Here is a 19085-nt window from a genome sequence, read left to right as displayed (position 1 = left end):
CAATCCCAAATTGACCTCGCAAAATGGCAAGACACCAGTAGGTGAAAGCCCAATCCTTTTATTCCTCTTTTCTCTCTCTCTTTCTTTCTTCCTTCTTCTTCTCTCTTCTTGGTTGTTATCAGACTAACAAAACTCAAGGGCAGGCCGAATCATAATAAAATCGATTGATATACTTTTCAATCAACGTACTTTTACATCAATAAAAACTTTACACCAAAAACAGACGCAGCCTTTGAGAAGATAGATAAAAAAATTCATAGAGAAAAAGAGAGATCTCCATATGGTGTTCATTGATCTACAAAAAGCATATGATAGAATTCTTAGAGAAATAATATGGTGGATCTTGGAAAAGAAAGGGGATGAAAATAGGTATATAGACCTAATTAAGGACATATATGATGGTACAACAACTAATGTTAGAACACTAGTGGGAGAAGCATAAGATTTTACAATTACACTGAGCCTTCACCAAGGTTTAGCACTTTGCCCTTATTTGTTTGCATTGATCATGGATGATTTGACTAAACATATTCAGCAAGATGTCCCATGGTACATGTTTGCTGATGAGTGATAAATTAATTGATGAAATGAACTAAGGATTAAATGCAAAATTAAGCTTATGGACAAATTCTTTATAAACAAAGAGGTTTTAAAGTAGTGGATTAACCAATGTTTTAAAACGTGAAGGTGTGACGTGAGGTGTTCCACTACCTAGAGGCATGAGGTGTAGTTTAGAGCATAAGAGGCATAAGCCTTCTTAAGAGAGGGGTGAGAAGGAACAAGAGGAAGGAGGATTGCATTTTTCTTTATTTTTAATAAAAGTCTTTTATAATAAGAAGAATGAAGAATGCATAGAACTAGTTGAAAGGGGGGTTGCATTGAAAAGGAGTATGGGGATTTGGGGGGATTTGCCCCCGACCCACTTTCTTTTCCCTTATCTTTCCTTCCCTTGTCCATTTCCTTTTCTTTTCTTTCTTTTCCCTTTTTTCTTCTCTTTCTTTCTTTTTCTTTCTCTTCCCTTCCCTTCCCTTTCCTTTCCTTTCCTTTTTTTATTTTTTCTTTCTTTTTTTTGTCTTTTTATATGAGGTGTGCTTGAGGCGCATGAGGTTACACCTCTAGCACACCCCATGAAAAAAGTGCATGAGACATACGCCTCAATGCCTCAAGCATACGCCTCAGGGTGTTTTGGGGGCGCCTCACCAGGAGTCGCCCCACACCTTTTGAAATACTGATTAGAACAACATATATGACATGTAAGTTTAATAACACTGGGAGTGCAAATCAAAGTACACTTGGGATTGGAGAGCAAGAGATAATTCAATGTGACCTTTTTTGGCACTTGGTTCGAAAATTCATTACAAGGGAGATATTGAGGATGTCAACTATGAAATTTGAGCACGGTGGCCAAAATTGAGGGTTGCATCTAGAGTTTTATGCAATAGGTGAATACTACTTAGATTAAAAGGAAAATTCTATGACACAGTTGTAAGGCCTGCTATGTTGTATGAAGTAGAGTATTGGGCAGTCAAGAAACAACATGTCTAGAAAATGAGTGTAGCAGAAATGCATATGCTAAGATGGACAAGTGAAAAAACCTAGAAAGAATAGGATTAGAAATGAAGTCATTCACAGGAACATAGGAGTACTAGGAATAGGTAATAAATGAGAGAAAGTAGAGTAACATGGTATGGTCAGGTGCATAGAAGACCATCAATAGCACCCGTAAGAAGTAATTTGTTACTCCACTGAAAGTTGTTATAACCATCATTGTTCTCATTTTAGAGTTTCAAAATGGAACATTGAAGAGAAATAGAATAAAGGAGAAAACCATCTTCTTGACTCCTTGAAACACATGTACACATCCATGGGGCAATGACCCAGCAACTAGTAGTATGTTATTTCTCAATTCAAGTTGAGCCATAGAAGAGGAACACACATGTTTTTCTGTTCTAAGAGCTAATAAGAAGATCAAAATCAGATATTGAAGTAGTATCATCATATGGAGGAATAGTGCTAATACCTGGACCATCAACTTTGGAATGACTTGAGTAGGCTATGATATGGTAGAAGTACTCTCCGAATCATCATTCTCAAAGGTGACCTGTAGTACGCTATGATATGGTAGATAGACGTCCCTGTCTTTCAGGAATAGAAGTACACCCAGGAGAAAGATCAGGAAAAGGAATGGACATATACCTCTTCCTTTTTTATTTTGCATGTATCCTAAGAAATTGCACTTCAAAGCCGATCAAATTTAGACTTGTGTGGCCCAAGAATATGAACAAAACATGTACATCCAAACACACATGAGGAAACAATAGAGAGATTATCAATGGGATATAGGAGATTGAAAAGAGTTTTAAATCCCAAAACCCGAGATGAAACATTATTAATAAGAAACAAAGTGTTGTACGAATAAAATACCCCTAATATTGAATGGGAACATACACCATAAGACCTCTAGGATATGCCAATTCTTCCTCTCTGAAACTCAAAGTATTCCTTAGCATTACAAGACCAAAATACTTTGATGCATTTGGAGAATTAAGTAATGGTCATTTAGTGAAACTGCTTAATCAACACAAGAACCACATCCAAAGATCGCATAAGACACAACCAAGAGTAACGAGAATTTACCAACAAAAACCATGAAATATCTATAACCACCCATGCAAGGAATATGATATAGCCCAAATACATCAATATGCATAATATCAGAAGGAAAACTACTATTACTAGGAAAATAAGAGTTTTTACAATGCTTGACAAATTATCCTCTAGAAATAAAGGCTTCAAAGAAAAACGGGTACAGTCATCAACAAACAACAAGAATTATCTGTACCCCCCCATAGAAGGGATGTGATACGAGCCCCCAACATCGGCATGCACAACATCAAAAGAATTACTACTTCTTTTATTACTCAAGGAATAAGATGCTCTACAATGCTTTGCAAGCTCACAACTCTCACATATCAAAATTTGACATCTGAATAGACTCAAACAAATTAGGAAACAAACTCTTCAAAGACCGAAATGACAAATCACCTAACCGATTATGCCAAAGCATAACCGGACTAACAGACTAAGAAACAAAAGACTTCTTATCTTCATGATCTTTCCAATGAGAACTCTCTCCAAGCAGCTAGATCTCATTCGTCTCACGGCCAGTCCTAATCACCTTCCTTGTCTCCAAGTCCTGAAAAACACATCGGTCAGGGAAGAAGGTTACTGAATAGTTCTGAGGTTTTGTAATACTACTGACTGAAAGCAAGTTAGTATTAAGCTTAGGAATATGCAAAACTGAGGATAAGGAAATGGTATTAGACAACTTGATGTCACCCTTGCCAGAAATGGGGACAAGGGAACCATCAGCAATGGACACTTTATCTCTACCAGAATATAAGTGATAGGTAGTGAACAGTGATGGCAAGCTAGTCATAAGGTTAGATGCACCTGAGTCTATTACCCAACAATGTTTAGTGTTATCTGGAGCTGAAGCATGGTAAGCTGAGGTCCGGGTACCTGAATGAGCAAAGGCTGATGTTGAAGGAGCTGATGATGACTGAGATGACTGAGTTGAATTCCCAACCTCCTTTTCCAACTTTGTTAGGGCAACCCGAACAGCAGCTAAGGTGTCTAGAGGCGTGCCTTTTGTGCCCGATGAGGAGGCAGAATCGGTATTAACAGCCATATGAGCATTACCCCTTTTGTTCCTCAGTTTTGTTGGGACTAAATGACGGTGCAACTTCCAACATGTGTCTTTAGTATGCTTAGGTTTCTTACAATGTTCACACACTAGATCCCGCTTATCTTCCTTCTTCATATCCCTTTCCGTATCACCCCTAGACTTAGGCTTAACTGTTGCCAAGACTGGTGGAAAGGGCTGATGCTGCACCATAACCTTCCTCCTGGTCTCTTCACTATGCACCAATGAGTAGGCATGAGATAAGGTCACACTGTCCCTTGTTAGTATCTGCTATCTCACAATATCATAATTAGAATTCAGACCAGCTAGGAATTCAAAAACCCTATTAGTCTCAACTTGCTTTCTATGAGTCTGTGTATCCTTCTGACTTTCCCACTCGAGTGTTTCCAGATGGTCAATTTCATGCCACAGAGATTTCAAAGTGGAGAAGTAAACGGAGACTGGTTTGTCTCCTTGCTTGAGGTTATTAACCTCACACTTCAATTCATAGGCCCTAACAACATTAAGGGGTTGGGAGTATGTCTCTTTCATGACATCTCAGATCTCCTTGGCTGTTTTTGCCCACAAATAGTTTCGGCTGATGTGGCTGCATAGAGTTGCACAGCCATGTCATAACCAAGTAGTTCTCCTGAATCCACTTAGTATACATTTGGTCCTCCTTGGATAGTTATTTCACATCTCCCAATAGGTAGCTAAGTTTTCCTCTACCCCCAATAGTCATCATGGCCGATTGGGCCCATTCTAAGTAGTTGGATCCATCAAACCTCACAGTTATAATCTGAAATGCAGTCTCAGACATATTACCAGAATTGCTATTCCAAAAAACACCTTCCCCCTGATTCTTGAACTCCATTCTTGGTTAAGAATTAGCAATCAAAGGCTTTTAAAGCTATTGTAATAGAAAACAGCACTTAAACAACTGATAACAGCCAGCCTAGGTCTTCCACAAACAAGGGGAAAAACAAAATTCTGTATGAACTCAGTTCAGATCTGATCTGAAACCAATCGACAGTTCTGACTGTAAGCAGTCCAATTCTTGATAAAGGTTCTCACCCCCAAAAACAGATTTTGAAGCTGCAATAAGTCTAGAACTCACTTAGAAAACAATCTGGAATGCTGAAACAGATTTAGGGTTAAGGAAAACTTGGAGAAATCTTTGTGAGAACAAAATAATTCTCAGCCGCACCTTCCAAATAGGTCCACAGTCAAGTCTGGTCGTAGGGTTAAGAACAAACCCTAAAAAAAACCAGAGAACTCTGATCGCCTCTGAGAAAATAAAGGAAAGCTCAACCGCTCCTTCTAGATAGGTCCAACCTATCTTTGACTGGTGACGGTCTCAAGAAAAGATAAAAACTTAGCCAAAAAACTCTAATCGCCACCTTCAATATTGGCCTGAACCCTAATATTGATTCTTTTAACCTTCTCTGATTCTTCCTGATTACCAAAACACTCTCCAAGCCTCTACAAGCCTTTGGACAGCTGCTAAACCCTTTTGGTAACCTCCAAGAATCAGCCAACAAACAGTTCTTTCTAAGCTTCCAGCCCTAGGCAATTATCATGTGGTCGGCTGGATTAGACACATGATAAACCCTAGATTGGCTCTAATACCAAGTAGTTGATCAAGACTACAATCAGTCTTGAATCCGAAAGTAAAAGAAAGATTTCAGATGGAGAAAAAGAAGAAAAAGGGGGAGAAAGCAGAAGCACACGAAGGGTTTTAGGAAAAGAGAGAGAGGGTCGAATTGCATTGATCTGCCGACCCACTCTTAATATTTATATGTTTACTAATTGTAAAAAAGGCTGAATTGCCCTTAATGCTTACATGGCAAATAAACTAATAATAAAGCTGAAATAACAAGCTGTAACAACAAAACTGAAATAACTACCAACTAACACTGACATAACTAACAAAGAATACATGTTGTGCTGCCATACGAACACAGTGGGGACCACAGCCGTGGGGTCCACATCAGTGTTCTCTACAAAAGTCATTAAGAAAAATGACCCAATTGGATATGCTAAGTCATAATCTGATCAATAGATTCTAAAGACAGACCACCCATAATGCTGACTCTCATAGGCAGATGAAGTTGACTCAAGCTAGTATATCCTATCCTTCTCACAACTTCCAATCATTTACCTTGAAGGCAAATCCTAGAAAACACAATGATTAGAAAAAAAGCTCACTGAACAAATTCAAGCTTTTGGTAAGACCCATCATCATCATCTAAATCCTTCTTTTCTATTCCCTTATGTTTAATGTCATATCCATCATCAATTATGGGCACTTAAATCTTTTCTACCACTTCCACCCAAGTCCTTTTTGATCTGGCCCTAGCTCTTCTAGCCCCTTAAAACTTGTAACAAATCACTTCTTCTAACAGGTATTGTAGATAGCTTGATAAGACCATTAAATTATAATAAATTATTACTCAACTTAGATACATGTAAAATAGATGAAGGATTAAGACCATCAGAAACTCTAATATATTCCTACCCAAACATAATTTTTTTTTTGAGAAAAGGTAATGTAAATTTTATTGATAGAAAAAACTAGTACAAAGGCCCCCCAACTAAACACTTTAGAAGGGGAAACAGCCCAAACATAACAAAATTACAGATGCCATAGGCTCCTAGAATTCAGCCTAGCCCCCAACTCAGCAGCCTGGATTTCCTTCGAGGCTGAGATCCAAGAAATCAGCTTTCCAACAGAAATGGAAATCAGGTCTTCCGGATCCTTATAGATATTCTGAAATAGTCTTTTGTTCCTTTCTGCCCAAATGGTGCTGATGACTGAAGCCAGAATGGACATCCACACAGCTGAAGCAAGCTTTGACAAACCCAGTAATCCCCAGCTCCACAACATCTCCTTCACCGAAGCTGGCATTGACCAGGCAAGACCCACCAAACCAAGGAAATGATTCCATATTCTAGCTGAAATTGAGCAATGCAGAAACAGATGGCCGCTATCTTCCACTCCTTGACCATATAACACACACCTCTGGTCTTGGATATGAACCCCTCTTTTACATAGGTGGGCTTTAGTTAAACACCTGTCTAGAACTGCAGCCCACACAAGAGCATTGATTGTTGAGGGAGCGGTTGGATTCCAGATTCTGGAAGCAGGCATATCTTCAGAAGTACTCATTGTCATGTGGGTGGCAAATGACTTGACTGAAAAAAGGTCATCTGAACTCCAAGTCCAGGACCAGCTGTCTTCTCTGAGCAGATTTAGGGGTTGAAGAGAGAGCAGTTCGAGTAGATCAGCCAGGGCAGGAATTTCCCAATCCTGAAAATTCCTTCTGAAAGAAGGCACCAGACTACTAAGTTCCCCACCACCTCAAAACAATCAGCAACCACTGCATCTTGATGGTCTGCTAACTGGAATAGATGTGGGAATATCTCTGAAAGAGTAGTATTTCCACACCAGGGATCTTTCCAAAAGGACAGCCTGTCAGCCTTCCCAAGGATGGGGCTTAAGCCTCTACTGAAAATAGGTAGAATGTCCATTATTTTCCTCCATACCGAACAGCCTAAGGATGGGGGAGAAGAAGTGGTCCAATCTCCTTTGTCTGTGTTGTATTTTGATGCCATTAACCTCCACCAGTGATTTTTTTCCAACCCAAACCTCCAGATCCATTTCCTAAGAAGAGCCTTATTAAAGGTCCTCATTCTCCTTATACCCAAACCTCCTTTACTTTTCAGAGAGCACACCTTATCCCAACTCACCAAGTGGATTTTCTTCATATCCTCCTCCCATCCTTTCCATAAAAAGTCCCTTTGCAGCCTCTCAATCCTTTTGACCACTTTACTTGGGATTGGGAATAAAGAGACTAGAATGCTGGCAAATTGGATAAGGAGCTTTTTAACAAAGTAATTCTGCCCCCCAAGGACAAGTAGCTTTCCAAGATGCCAATTTCTTTTCTAGCCGCTCTCAGACTGGTTCCCATATCAGAGCTGAAGTGCATTTTGCTCCTAGGGGGAGTCCCAGATATTTTGTTGGGAGGAATCCCACCTGACACACTAACCTCTCTGTCAAGTCCTCTACATTTTCCACTTTTCCCACTGGGATCAAACTGCTCTTACTCCAATTAACTTTCAGACCTGTCACCACTTCGAACCAGCTTAGAACTCCCACTAAGAGGTCTAAGTGTTCTTCATTGGCTTCCATAAAACATAGGGTGTCATCTGCGAATTGCAGAACTTGAACCTTCTCCCCTCCTGGAACCACCTCAAAGCCCTTCCACCACCCCCTCCCCTACTTTTTGGATGAAGATTGTAAGTAGTTCCATCATACAAATGAACAAAAGAGGGGAAAGAGGGTCTCCCTACCTGAGCCCCTTAGAGTTTTTAAAGAAGCCTACTGATTGGTTATTAAGGATGACTGAAAACTTAGGAGAGGTGACACAGGCTTTAATCCAGTTCCTCCAAGTCAGCCCAAAATTCATTTTGTTCAACACACAGTCCAAACATCTCCAATTGACATTATCATAGGCCTTTTCGAGGTCAAGTTTACAAAGTAGACTCAGATTTCCCTCCCTTAACCTTGAATCAATCAATTCAGTGGCTACCAAGACATTGTCCATCATTTGGCAACCGGGAACAAACGCAAACTGATTTTGGGAGATCACACTCGACAGCACCTTTTTCAACCTCTCCGCCAAAACCTTGGCCAGAATCTTATAGAAGCTATTTAGGAGGCTAATAGGTATGAAATCCTTCAAATTTATGGCTCCTTCAATTTTTGGGATCAAAGATATGAAGGTAGCATTTAAGCTTCTTTCCAATAAGGCATTTCTATGAAATTCCTGGAAAACATGCATCACATCTGTTTTCACCACATCCCGACAACTTTTGTAAAATAAAATGGTAAAACCATCCGGCCCCGAGGAATTTTCTGAATCTAAATTCTTTATCACCTGCCAAACTTCCTCTTCCGAAAAAGGAGCTTCCAAACATCTTTGTTGGTCCTCTGAGATTCTTTTGAAATTAACTCCCTCAGGCAGAGGTCTTTTTTTCCAATCTTCCTTAAAGAGCTTTGCGAAGAAATTTATAACCATTCTTTTCTTATATCGCCAAGATTCCCCAACCTCCCCCTCCAGTTCCAGTTTTTCAATTCTATTTCTAGCCTTTACCATTTTGTGAAAAAAGCTAGAATTTCTATCTCTAGCCTTGAGCCATTTCACCTTTGCTCTGTCTCCACTTCAGTTCATCCTTATATGCTAATTTATCTAAGAGCAGTTTTGCTGACAGTCTTCTTTTCTTTTCTTCCTCTGAGATGGGGCCTCTTTCCTCCGCTGAATCTATCTCTTTAATTTCCCCCCGACACCTCCTCTTTTCATTTTCAGATTTATTCCAAATTTCTGCCTTCCAAGATTTCAAAGCCTCCTTAATTGCACCCAATTTTTTTGCTAAATAGTAAGAGTTTGTTCCCACCACCTGAGTTTCCGATCAAGTGTTTTTTAAAAAGGGTACAAAGTCTTTTTCTTCAAACCATGCACGTTCCAATTTAAAGCTAGACTTCCTTCGGAATTGCCCACCGCAAACCAATTGAAAAGGGGAATGGTCTGAAATTGGCCTTGGCAAAGCCTGCTGATTCAAGTTTTGGAATACGTCTTCCCATCCTGGGGACACCAGAAATCCATCAAGTTTTACTAGGACAGGCTCCTCTTGGTTGTTTGTCCATGTAAATTGAGCCCCAATTAGTGGAAGATCTATCAGTTCAAATTGATTTACAAAACTTGCAAAACGCCTTCTATCTCTAGCTCCGTTTCTACCCCCATTTCTGTCTTCCAAAAATCTGGTTACATTGAAGTCTCCCCCTACTACCCAAGGGATTGTGGAAGACCCTCTTGCATCAGATAAATCCCCACAAAGTCTTTCCTTCTCTTCATTTAAGTTGGGCCATAGACATTGGTAAACAAACCCCTTACTCTCCCCTCCCACTCTAATTCCACTGAAATGGAGAAATCCCCTACATGGGAGTCAATCATCTTGCATTTCGATCTATCCCACATGGTAATTAGACCTCCTGCACTTCCTCTAGATGGTTTGTAGATCCATCTAACTTCCCCTTCTCCCCAAATACTTCTGATTGTTTTAGCTTGCACCACTTCCAATTTGGATTCTTGCAAGAAAACCACATCCGACCTCCATCTTTTCAGGAAGTCGCACACCACCATCCTTCTTCTCCCTAACCCTAAACCTCTCACATTCCAAGACAAGATTTTTAACTCCATAAAGAAAACACAATAAGAACACCCCCCCTTTTGTCCCAGCCTTTCACTTTTCTCTACCCCTTCTTTCCCCCTCCCCTCACCTTTTCCTGCCTTCTCATTCAAACCCCAAGAGAGTCTTAGCATTTCCTTGTTTTTCTTGAAAGAGCTTCCCCCTTTTCTGGCTTTCAGTTTTTCTTTTTCCGCCGACAACCTCTTCTCTATCCTCTCTAAGTAGCTGATTGTCTCCTCCTCCAGGCCCTCTATTAGCACCCCCAAAAACTTCCCCAACCCCAACAGCTTTTAGGTCACCCAGGCTGAAGTAGAATTGACCTTCTTCCTTCCCTCATTTTCCTCACTCCTCTCCCCCTCCACAACCACCTCCTTTCCCCTTCTTTGTTCACCCTCTTGAAACAAAACAGAACTGTGTACCTAATAATTTGGGATTTCGGCTGGCGGATGGAACTATGGGGTAGCTTCTTCTCTGGCTTCAATATGGCCAACTGGGTAATTTCTTCTGGAGTTCAGTCCTCTAGTCCTGTCTCCGTCGTCGCAGCAGCCACCTGAACATCCTCCCCCATCACAACTGAGGTGTTGGAGACCCTAGAAGGCATCTTTTGCTTATGAAAAGGCCTTTGCAGGTCTCTTGAGCATCTCCGCTCCACACCAGCCTTCAATCGAGCACAATTATCCCTTTCTACAAGGAAGATCTTCTCTGTTGAGACTAACCAGTTTGGCCCCTGTGGCCAGGTTTGCTCACCCTCCTGAGATCCTAGAAGGGCTTGACGAGAAACTAGTTGGGTCCAGGTTTCAATCGGGTTGCTTAGACCGTTTGGGGTGGGGTAGTTCTCCCCACTAATTACCCTTGGTTCTCTTTCGCCTGAACCACCCCCAAGGGTCCTTCTTCCTATTGGGCTTGCCAAATTCAATGGTCCCCCCTTTGGTGCTCTTGCCTAGATGGCATCCAATCCAATTCTTTTAAGCATTCCAGAGTAGTTTCTTTTAAGGCTTCTTTCGAAAATCCCGCTCCTCCTTGGTCCTTATTCAAACTTTGAATCTCCTTTTCCTGTTGACCATTGATACTCGGCTCCATCGCACGGTGGGGGAGGGATTGTTGACTTCCCAAGCCAGCCCCCTTGGTTGACCCCATAGCCTCCGACCCCATCTTGGGTACGGGTCTCGAATGACCCCTCTCCCTTTCCTCTTTCTTCCTCCTCTCCAGTAGCCACCCCTAATCTCCGTTATCCTCCACCTCCTCTTCTAGAACTACCGTTCTACTTATCTCCTACTCCAGATCTTCTCTAGCTCCTCCAGGAGGATTCAGTTCCCCTAGAAACTCTTCCCCCTCTAACATCTTCTTTTTCTCCACCACCGGTCTTCTCTCTTTCCAGATCCGGAACGTGGAGTCACCTGTCACGATTTTAATCTTTTCCGGCACCTCTCCCTCTGTTCTAATCTTGATGCGAACCCATTCACAGGTTCTCAACTCCTCCACCGAATCGTTTGTCCCTAAAAAACCACCATAGATATTCCCTATCCCCTCTATTATGTTTGGACACCAGAATTGTAGCGGCAGGCCAAACACCTTGATCCATGTCTCCTTTGGTCGGGGTATCTCTCCGTTCTGCTGAGTCTACCCACCAGTCAATTGCAAGCCGGTTTTGTTCTAACCTCCAAGGTCCATTGCACAACACCCATTCCACCTCCTCCCTAGAAGAGAAGATAAACAAGTATCGATCATCTATTAATTTCTTGATCCTCACCCCTGCTACCTCCCCCCAACTTCTTGCTGCCCAAGATTCGATTTCTTCCACCCCCACCTTCCTCTCGAAGCAACCCACTAAGCAGCCCTTCAGAAAATTCATTCTGGCTTCCACCCCCCTTTCCTCTGTTTCTAGAAATTGCCAATCCCCCTCCCTTCGAATGATTGTCTCCCCAAATCCAGGCCAAATCCCTACACCTACCTCGCTTTTATAGGAGAAGTTTTCAAACTTAACCCTTTTTTGTTTGGATTGTGCCAGCTCTCCACCCCCCATCTACCTCCCTTTCTACTCGGAAAACCTGAACACCTCTGAACCACATCTTACGAAAACCAGATGAACAAAGCCAAGTAAACAACTTGTGGGTTTATCTATCCTGGTTGCCGATATTAGGTGTCATAGTTCTCATCGTTGTCCTACCCAAACATAATTGATAAGAGTAAAATAAGTTAGGGATGCTAGTCATGTTTAGAGTCTCCTAAGTCAATAAACAATGGAATGTCAAAATTACCTGTAACTGAAGCTAAATTGACAATGGATCTTCTTAATACCTGAATGAGTAGATGCAGTAGGAGGGCAAGCTTTTGAAGTAGAGCTACCAACCATCTTATTCTCTATCTGAGTCAAATATCTATTGTACCACTCTATGTCTACTTTAGATGCATTCAAATGTCCCCGTAGATGGTGGACTAGGAAAAGAAACAATGGGCAGTGATTTGGCAGGAAAGCCTAGGTGCATAAGCGAGGCACATTAGGAGATACTGAATGCAATACCAAGCCTGCAATCCTTCTATAAAAAATAAATGTTCACATCTTTTGCTTCTTTCCTTCTTTCCTTGTTTCCTTTTTACTTTTCAATCTATTTATAGTTAATGAAATCATTTCATTCGGAAACAAAGGCTCAAAACCAAAGAAGCTAACCTAATGATAGATCAGTTTTGCAAGACATTAACTAGGAATGAGCAAATACCTGAATTATGATTCCTTGGTTATCACTCCAAGAGGAGAATCTAAGCAAATCTTTAGCAGCATAGTCATCTAAAAATGGCTTATACATGGAACGGAATAAATTGAACTGCCCCTTGACAATCTTTTGTACCTATAAAAAGTTCAACATAAACACATTAGAAACTTCAAAACAAAACACTATCTTCTGTTCTTAGAATACAGCAAATTAAATACAAGTATAATTTATTCTGAAATCTTCCTTCTAGCTCTTGACACAAACTTCTTGAATCTTGATTTTGGATCTTCAAAGTTTTGTTCTTGAAATTCAAGTTCTTTTGGTCCAGATTTTCAATTCCTGAGCAGGGAATGATTATTCATGTTTCCTTAGGGCCTATTTAAGTATAGAAGATACAATCCCAGCCATGGTTTGCAATTTTGATATCGATAGACATTTCAACACGTAAAGATGAGGAAGTTTCAGAGATATTTCGCTAAGATATTTGAAAAAAAAATTAAAATGGGGGAATTTTCTAGAAATATGGAATCAGATAATAAACCTTTAACAAATTGTTATAAGTATAATTGCACATTTACGGCTCAAAAACCATAGCAAAGAACTATATAAATCAACGAAGAGAATATTAAGAGACTTAAAATAGGTATCTCTCTCATTGTTTTCCTTTTATCCTTTTAGCCATCTTCTCTTCATTGCATATGTCATTTATTTACCATTTTAATTCTCTTTTTCATTACTATATGTTCTCAAATAGATTGAGAATCTTCTTTTGTAGTGGAGTGAATTTTTTCTTTTTTTCTTTGAATTATAGTGACTTGGTAAGTGAACCATGTCAAAATAGTAAGTCAATCATCCAATCATCGATTCCCTATTGATTCTTTAAGGAAAATATTAAAAAAAAAAAAAAAAACTTATGATGATTTAAATGAAATAGCAAAAAGTTTGAATAAAATTCTTGTAGAGAACACTGACGTGGGCCCCACAGCTACGGTCCCACTGCGTTCGTAGGGTGGAAGGTGTTCTAGCCTTCCTAGGGTTAGCTATTGGTCATTTACTGCTTCTCCTCCTTCTTCCTCCTCTTTTCTCTTTACCTTTCTTCTTATTTTCGAACCTGAAATCAATTAGGGTTCAAGACTGATAACAGTCCTGAATTTCTACTTGGAATCAGAGCTAGGGTTTCTCATGTGAGTCTATTCCAGCCGACCACATGAGAACCATCTAAGGCTGGAAGCTGAGAAATTAGAGTTCGTTGACTGGTTCTTGGAGATCTCCAAAGGATTAGCAGCTGTTTGAAGAATTGCCATAGTTGTAGCGAGTTGGTGATCAGGAAGAATCAGAGAAGGCTAGGGTTCGGGTAACCTTGGAAGGCAGCGAACAACATCCTATTGTAAGTTTTTTATTTTCTTAGAGAAGTATTATCAGAGAGGATAGGTTGGACCTATCTAGCAAGGGCGGCCAAACCACTAAAGGGTTTATCTTTCTATTCTCTAGGGTTTTGTCTTAATCCTGCGGCAAACCCTAATAGTTCTCTCCTTAACATTGATCAGTTTTAAGGTTTTATATTAACCCTACTACAAGCCTTATCCGTATGGTACTGTCTGGAGTGTACGGCTGAGAATTTTCTTTTAGGACTGATTAAAACCCCAATTCAGCTTCAGCATATCAGATTGTTCTTCAAACTGTTTTTCAGTTTTCTTTTGGGGTTTCGAACTCTTCCAAGGAGGTGAAAACAGTTCGGACTGTTGCTGTTATGTGTGGTTACTGATTTCAGATCAGTTTTATACCTGTTTCATGTACATCTACTGTGAGTACAGATTGGTTCTATACTGATTTTGTGATTGTGGTTGATAGTCCAAGTGCTGGTTTTGACTATAGTAGCCCTAATTTTGAGACTTCTGGTTCTTGACCGAAATGGAGTTCAAGAATCAGGCAGAAGGCAGTATTGGGAACAACAGTTATGTGGTATGTGGGCATTGTAAGAAACCCAAACACACAAAAGAAACATGTTGGAAACTACACCCTTATTTGGTATCGGCAAAGTTAAGAAGCAAGAAGGGTAACGTTCATGTGGCAGTGCATACTAATTCAGCATCCTCGTTTGGCACGAGAGGCACATTCTTAGAGAACTTAGCCACAGTTCGGGCTGCTCTTATACAGTTGGAAGGGGAAGTTGGGAACTCAGCTCAGTCACCGCAGTCACCATTACCCCCCGCCACATTTGCTTCCGCAAATTCAGGTACTCGAGCCTCAACCTGCCATGCCTCAGTTCCAGGTACCACTGAACCCTATTGGGTAATAGATTCAGGTGCATCCGACCATATGACTAGCTTGCCTTCATTGTTTACCACTTATCATTTATCTTCTGGTAGGGATAAAGTATCTACTGCTGATGGCTCTCTTGTCCCCATTTCTAGCAAGGGTGACATCAAGCTATCGAATACCATCTCCTTGTCTTCTGTCTTACATGTCCCCAAGCTTGATACTAACCTCCTTTCAGTCAGTAGTATTACCAAACACATGAACTGCTCAGTAACCTTCTTCCCTAACCGGTGTGTTTTTAAGGACCTGAAGATGAAGAAGGTGATTGGGATTGGCCGTGAGACGAATGGGATCTATCTGCTCGGGGAGAGTTCTCGTCGGAAAGAGCCAGGGGATAAGAAGTCACTTCTCCTCCAGCCGCCGCCATTCTTTCTAAAAAGATTCGATCTTTGAAGAAGAAAGAAATCAAGAAATCAGTTCTTGACATCAGTTTTACAGAAAGGACTGAAAAGATTTGGTGCTTTGAGTTTCCAGTGGATTCTTGCGAAGGATTCAGTGTGTAGGATGCACTCTGCTGGTTCCGTTCCACATACAGTTGTGTCATCTTCAGCAGGAGCGGATCTTGGTGTCCTCTTTGGGCGTGAACACCAACTTTGGGAGATATTGCTTCTCTGGATCAGGTATAATTCCTTCCTTCCCTCTTGGTTCAGATCTAGTTCGACTATGGTACAAGTAGGATTCTTGAATGTTGTATTCTAAATTTAGGGAATACGATTCCCAATTGGAAGAAGGTAGGAAAATTTTGAAATTCATCCACCCATTCCGCAATCTTTATGGCATCCGTTAGATGGATCCTACCTTTCTTTCATAAACATTGTAGACACTCTTATTCGTTGAGCAAAAAAAGGAGCAATCGTCCTTTTGATCTTGTGCATACGGATGTTTGGGGGCCATATCACATTCCTTCCATGGGTGGTTACAGATATTTTCTATTATTTGTTGATGACCATACCCGGTTTTCTTGGGTTTATCTTATGCATTCATGAGATGAGGTTCCCACCCTGACCCAAAACTTTCACCAAATGATCCTAACCCAGTTTGATGCCAAGATCAAAGTTCTTAGATCTGATAATGCAAATGAATACTTTGCTAAGCCATTGGCATCTTACCTTCTTACCCATGGGGTTATTCACCAGAGCACTTGCTCTTATACACCTCAATAGAATGGGGTTGCAGAAAGGAAGAATAGGCACATCTTAGAGGTGGCTAGAAGCATTATGTTTACCTCCAATGTCCCTATTCGCTTATGGGGTGATGCTATCCTCACGGCGGTATATCTTATTAATCGGGTTCCATCCCAGGTTCTTGATATGTCATCTCCTTTTTCCCTTCTATACCCAGATGAGAAGTTGTTCAATGTTCCCCTCAAAACATTTGGTTGTACAAGTTTTGTTTAGTTTCTCGGTCCCCATCACTCCAAGTTCGAACCCAAGGACTCCAAATGCATCTTTCTTGGTTATGCACAAACTCAAAAGGGTTATTGCTGCTATGATCCAGTCTCAGCGAAGAGGTTTGTATCCATGGATGTCACTTTCTTTGAGGAGACACCCCACTATTATCGGGTCTCTCCTCAGAGGGAGAGCAGTGAGCGTGGAGATTTGGGTCCTTTTCTTCAGGGGGAGTGCAGTGAGGGCAGAGTGGAGACTTTTGGGGTTGTTCCCTTACCTATTCCAGTGGGTGATGAGGGCTACAGTAGCGAAGGTGGTCAGGGGGATCGAGAGTTGAGAGTCTATCACAGGCGATGCAAGCAGGTTGATCCCGATCATCAGCAGTCCCGGCCAGTCCCAAGGCCCACAGAGACTCTTTCCATTCTTGATACCTCACCCCCTGCAGATGACCTTGACCTTCCCATTGCCATCCGTAAAGGAAAACAGCATTGCACCACATCTACAGCCCACTGCATCTCCCAGTTTTTATCCAATGATCGCCTATCTCCCTCCTACATGTCCTATCTCACTTCCGTTGCTAATGTCCCTATTCCAAGAACAGTGCAAGAAGCCCTATCAGTCCTGGAGTGGAGAGGTGCAATGCAAGTTGAAATGGATGCCCTGTTGAAAAATAATACGTAGGAGCTAATTGACCTGCCCAAAGGAAGAAACCAGTTAGATGCAGATGGGTATTTACTGTGAAGCACAATGAGGATGGTTCCATTGAGAGGTACAAAGCACGGCTAGTTGCAAAAGGGTTCACTCAGACTTATGGTATAGATTACTTGGAGACATTTGCCCCGGTAGCCAAGATGACCACCATTCGGGTTCTATTATCTCTTGCAGCAAGCCACACTTGGCCTCTGCACCAAATGGATGTTAAAAATGCCTTCCTGAATGGGTACTTGTAGGAAGAGGTTTACATGCAGTTGCCTCCTGGATTCTAGGATACAGAGGCAGGTAAGAAGGTCTGTCGGCTCAATAAGGCATTGTATGGTTTGAAACAGTCACCTAGAGCTTGGTTCGACAGATTCAGACTAGCCCTTGGGATGTTCGGTTATGTACAGGCCCAGTCAGATCATACACTGTTCATCAAGAGGGTGGAGTCCTCACTGACACTACTTGCAGTATATGTTGATGATATTGTAGTGACAGGAAATGACAGCCATGAGATTGAGTCCCTTAAACAGCTCCTTCATCAAGAGTTTGAGGTGAAAGATTTGGGTGCACTACGATACTTTTTGGGTATTGAGGTTGCTAGATCTAAACAGGGGATCTTTGTCTCTCAGAGGAAATATGTTTTGGATCTGTTGGTTGAAACTGGAAAGCTGGGTGTCAAACCTGCAGATACACCCATTGAACAGAACCACAGGATTAGTGCAGAGAGTGGGGAGCTGCTTGAAGACAAAGTTATGTTCCAGCGGTTAGTGGGAAAGCTCCTATATCTATGCCTCACTCGGCCAGATATCAGCTATGCAGTTAGTGTTGTCAGTCAGTACATGCATTCTCCTAGAACCACGCACCTTCTAGCAGGAGAAAGATACTAGCATACTTGAAGAGATGCCCGGGTAGAGGTATACTATTCAAGAACAATGACCACATGAAGGTGGAAGTCTATACGGATGCCGATTGGGCTGGGAGTGTTGACGACAGAAGGTCTACCTCTGAATATTGTGCTATTGTGGGAGGTAACCTGGTCTCTTGGAGGATTAAGAAACAGAGTGTTGTCTCCCGATCTAGTGTTGAAGCTGAGTACAGGTCAATGGCTAACGGAGTGGCTGAAATTCTTTGGCTGAGATCACTATTTGAGGAGTTGGGTATTGAGTATGAGAAGCCCCTGATGTTGTATTGTGATAATCAAGTGGCTATTAATATAGCACACAACCCGGTGCAGCATGACAGAACTAAACATATTGAAGTTGATCGACACTTTGTACGTGAGAGGGTCTCATCACAAGAAGTGTGTCGCCCATACATTACCTCCAACATGCGGCTGGCAGATATCCTCACCAAAGTTGTACCACGGAAGAAGCTAGAGGTGGATCTATCCAAGTTGGGAATGATAAACATTTATTCCCAACTTGAGGGGGAGTGTAGAGAACACTGATGTGGGCCCCACAGCTACGGTCCCACTACGTTCGTAGGGTGGAAGGTGTTCTAGTCTTCCTAGGGTTAGCTATTGGTCATTTAGTTGTTTTAGTTGTTATTTATTTCAGTCTTATTTTTGCTCTATTTGTAATGTAAAGACTAAGAGCAGATTTGTCCTTTCCATGTAATGAGCATAACCTATAAATATTAATTAAAGTGGTGGCGGCAGAACATCAAGTTTCTGCTCCTCCTTTTCAACTCTTGTGTTCTACTGCTTCTCCTCCCCCTTCCTCCTCTTTTCTCTTTACCTTTCTTCTTATTTTCGAACCTGAAATCGATTAGGTTTCAAGACTTTTAACAATCCTGAACTTCTACTATTCTAAGTTCTAATAAATGTAATCTATCTGTTAAGATGTGCCGAATAGGGGTAGTTTAGTCTTCTTCTGTTTATTAAGTAACTTGCTTATGTGGCAGTGTTATTAGAGTTACTCTACCCACACTTAAGTAAGGGCATTTTTGTCTTTGTAAACATTATTAGAATCTAATATAGATTAAGGGGGTTGATTGGATGGGTTAACCATCAGATTTTCGACTGACCCTTTTTCT

The 19085-nt window shown here is 41.2% G+C and overlaps 1 protein-coding gene across 18 annotated transcripts in view; it reads right to left on the bottom strand.

Annotated features, from left to right (window-relative positions):
* Positions 1-19085, bottom strand: part of LOC148846605 (translocator assembly/maintenance protein) — a 66256-nt gene that overhangs the window by 5959 nt on the left and 41212 nt on the right. For all 18 annotated transcript variants that reach the window (XM_088954878.1, XM_088954889.1, XM_088954877.1 and 15 more), the window contains one exon: positions 12652-12780. In XM_088954878.1, coding sequence (XP_088811004.1) covers positions 12652-12780 — 129 coding nt within the window. The remainder of the gene's footprint in view (positions 1-12651; positions 12781-19085) is intronic.

The sequence above is a fragment of the Nelumbo lutea genome, chromosome 7, assembly GCF_056320005.1.
Source record: "Nelumbo lutea isolate HS-2025 chromosome 7, American lotus-T2T, whole genome shotgun sequence".
Lineage (NCBI taxonomy): Eukaryota > Viridiplantae > Streptophyta > Magnoliopsida > Proteales > Nelumbonaceae > Nelumbo > Nelumbo lutea.
Note: the sequence above shows the minus strand (reverse complement) of the source record. Positions and strands in the feature narration are given on the sequence as shown.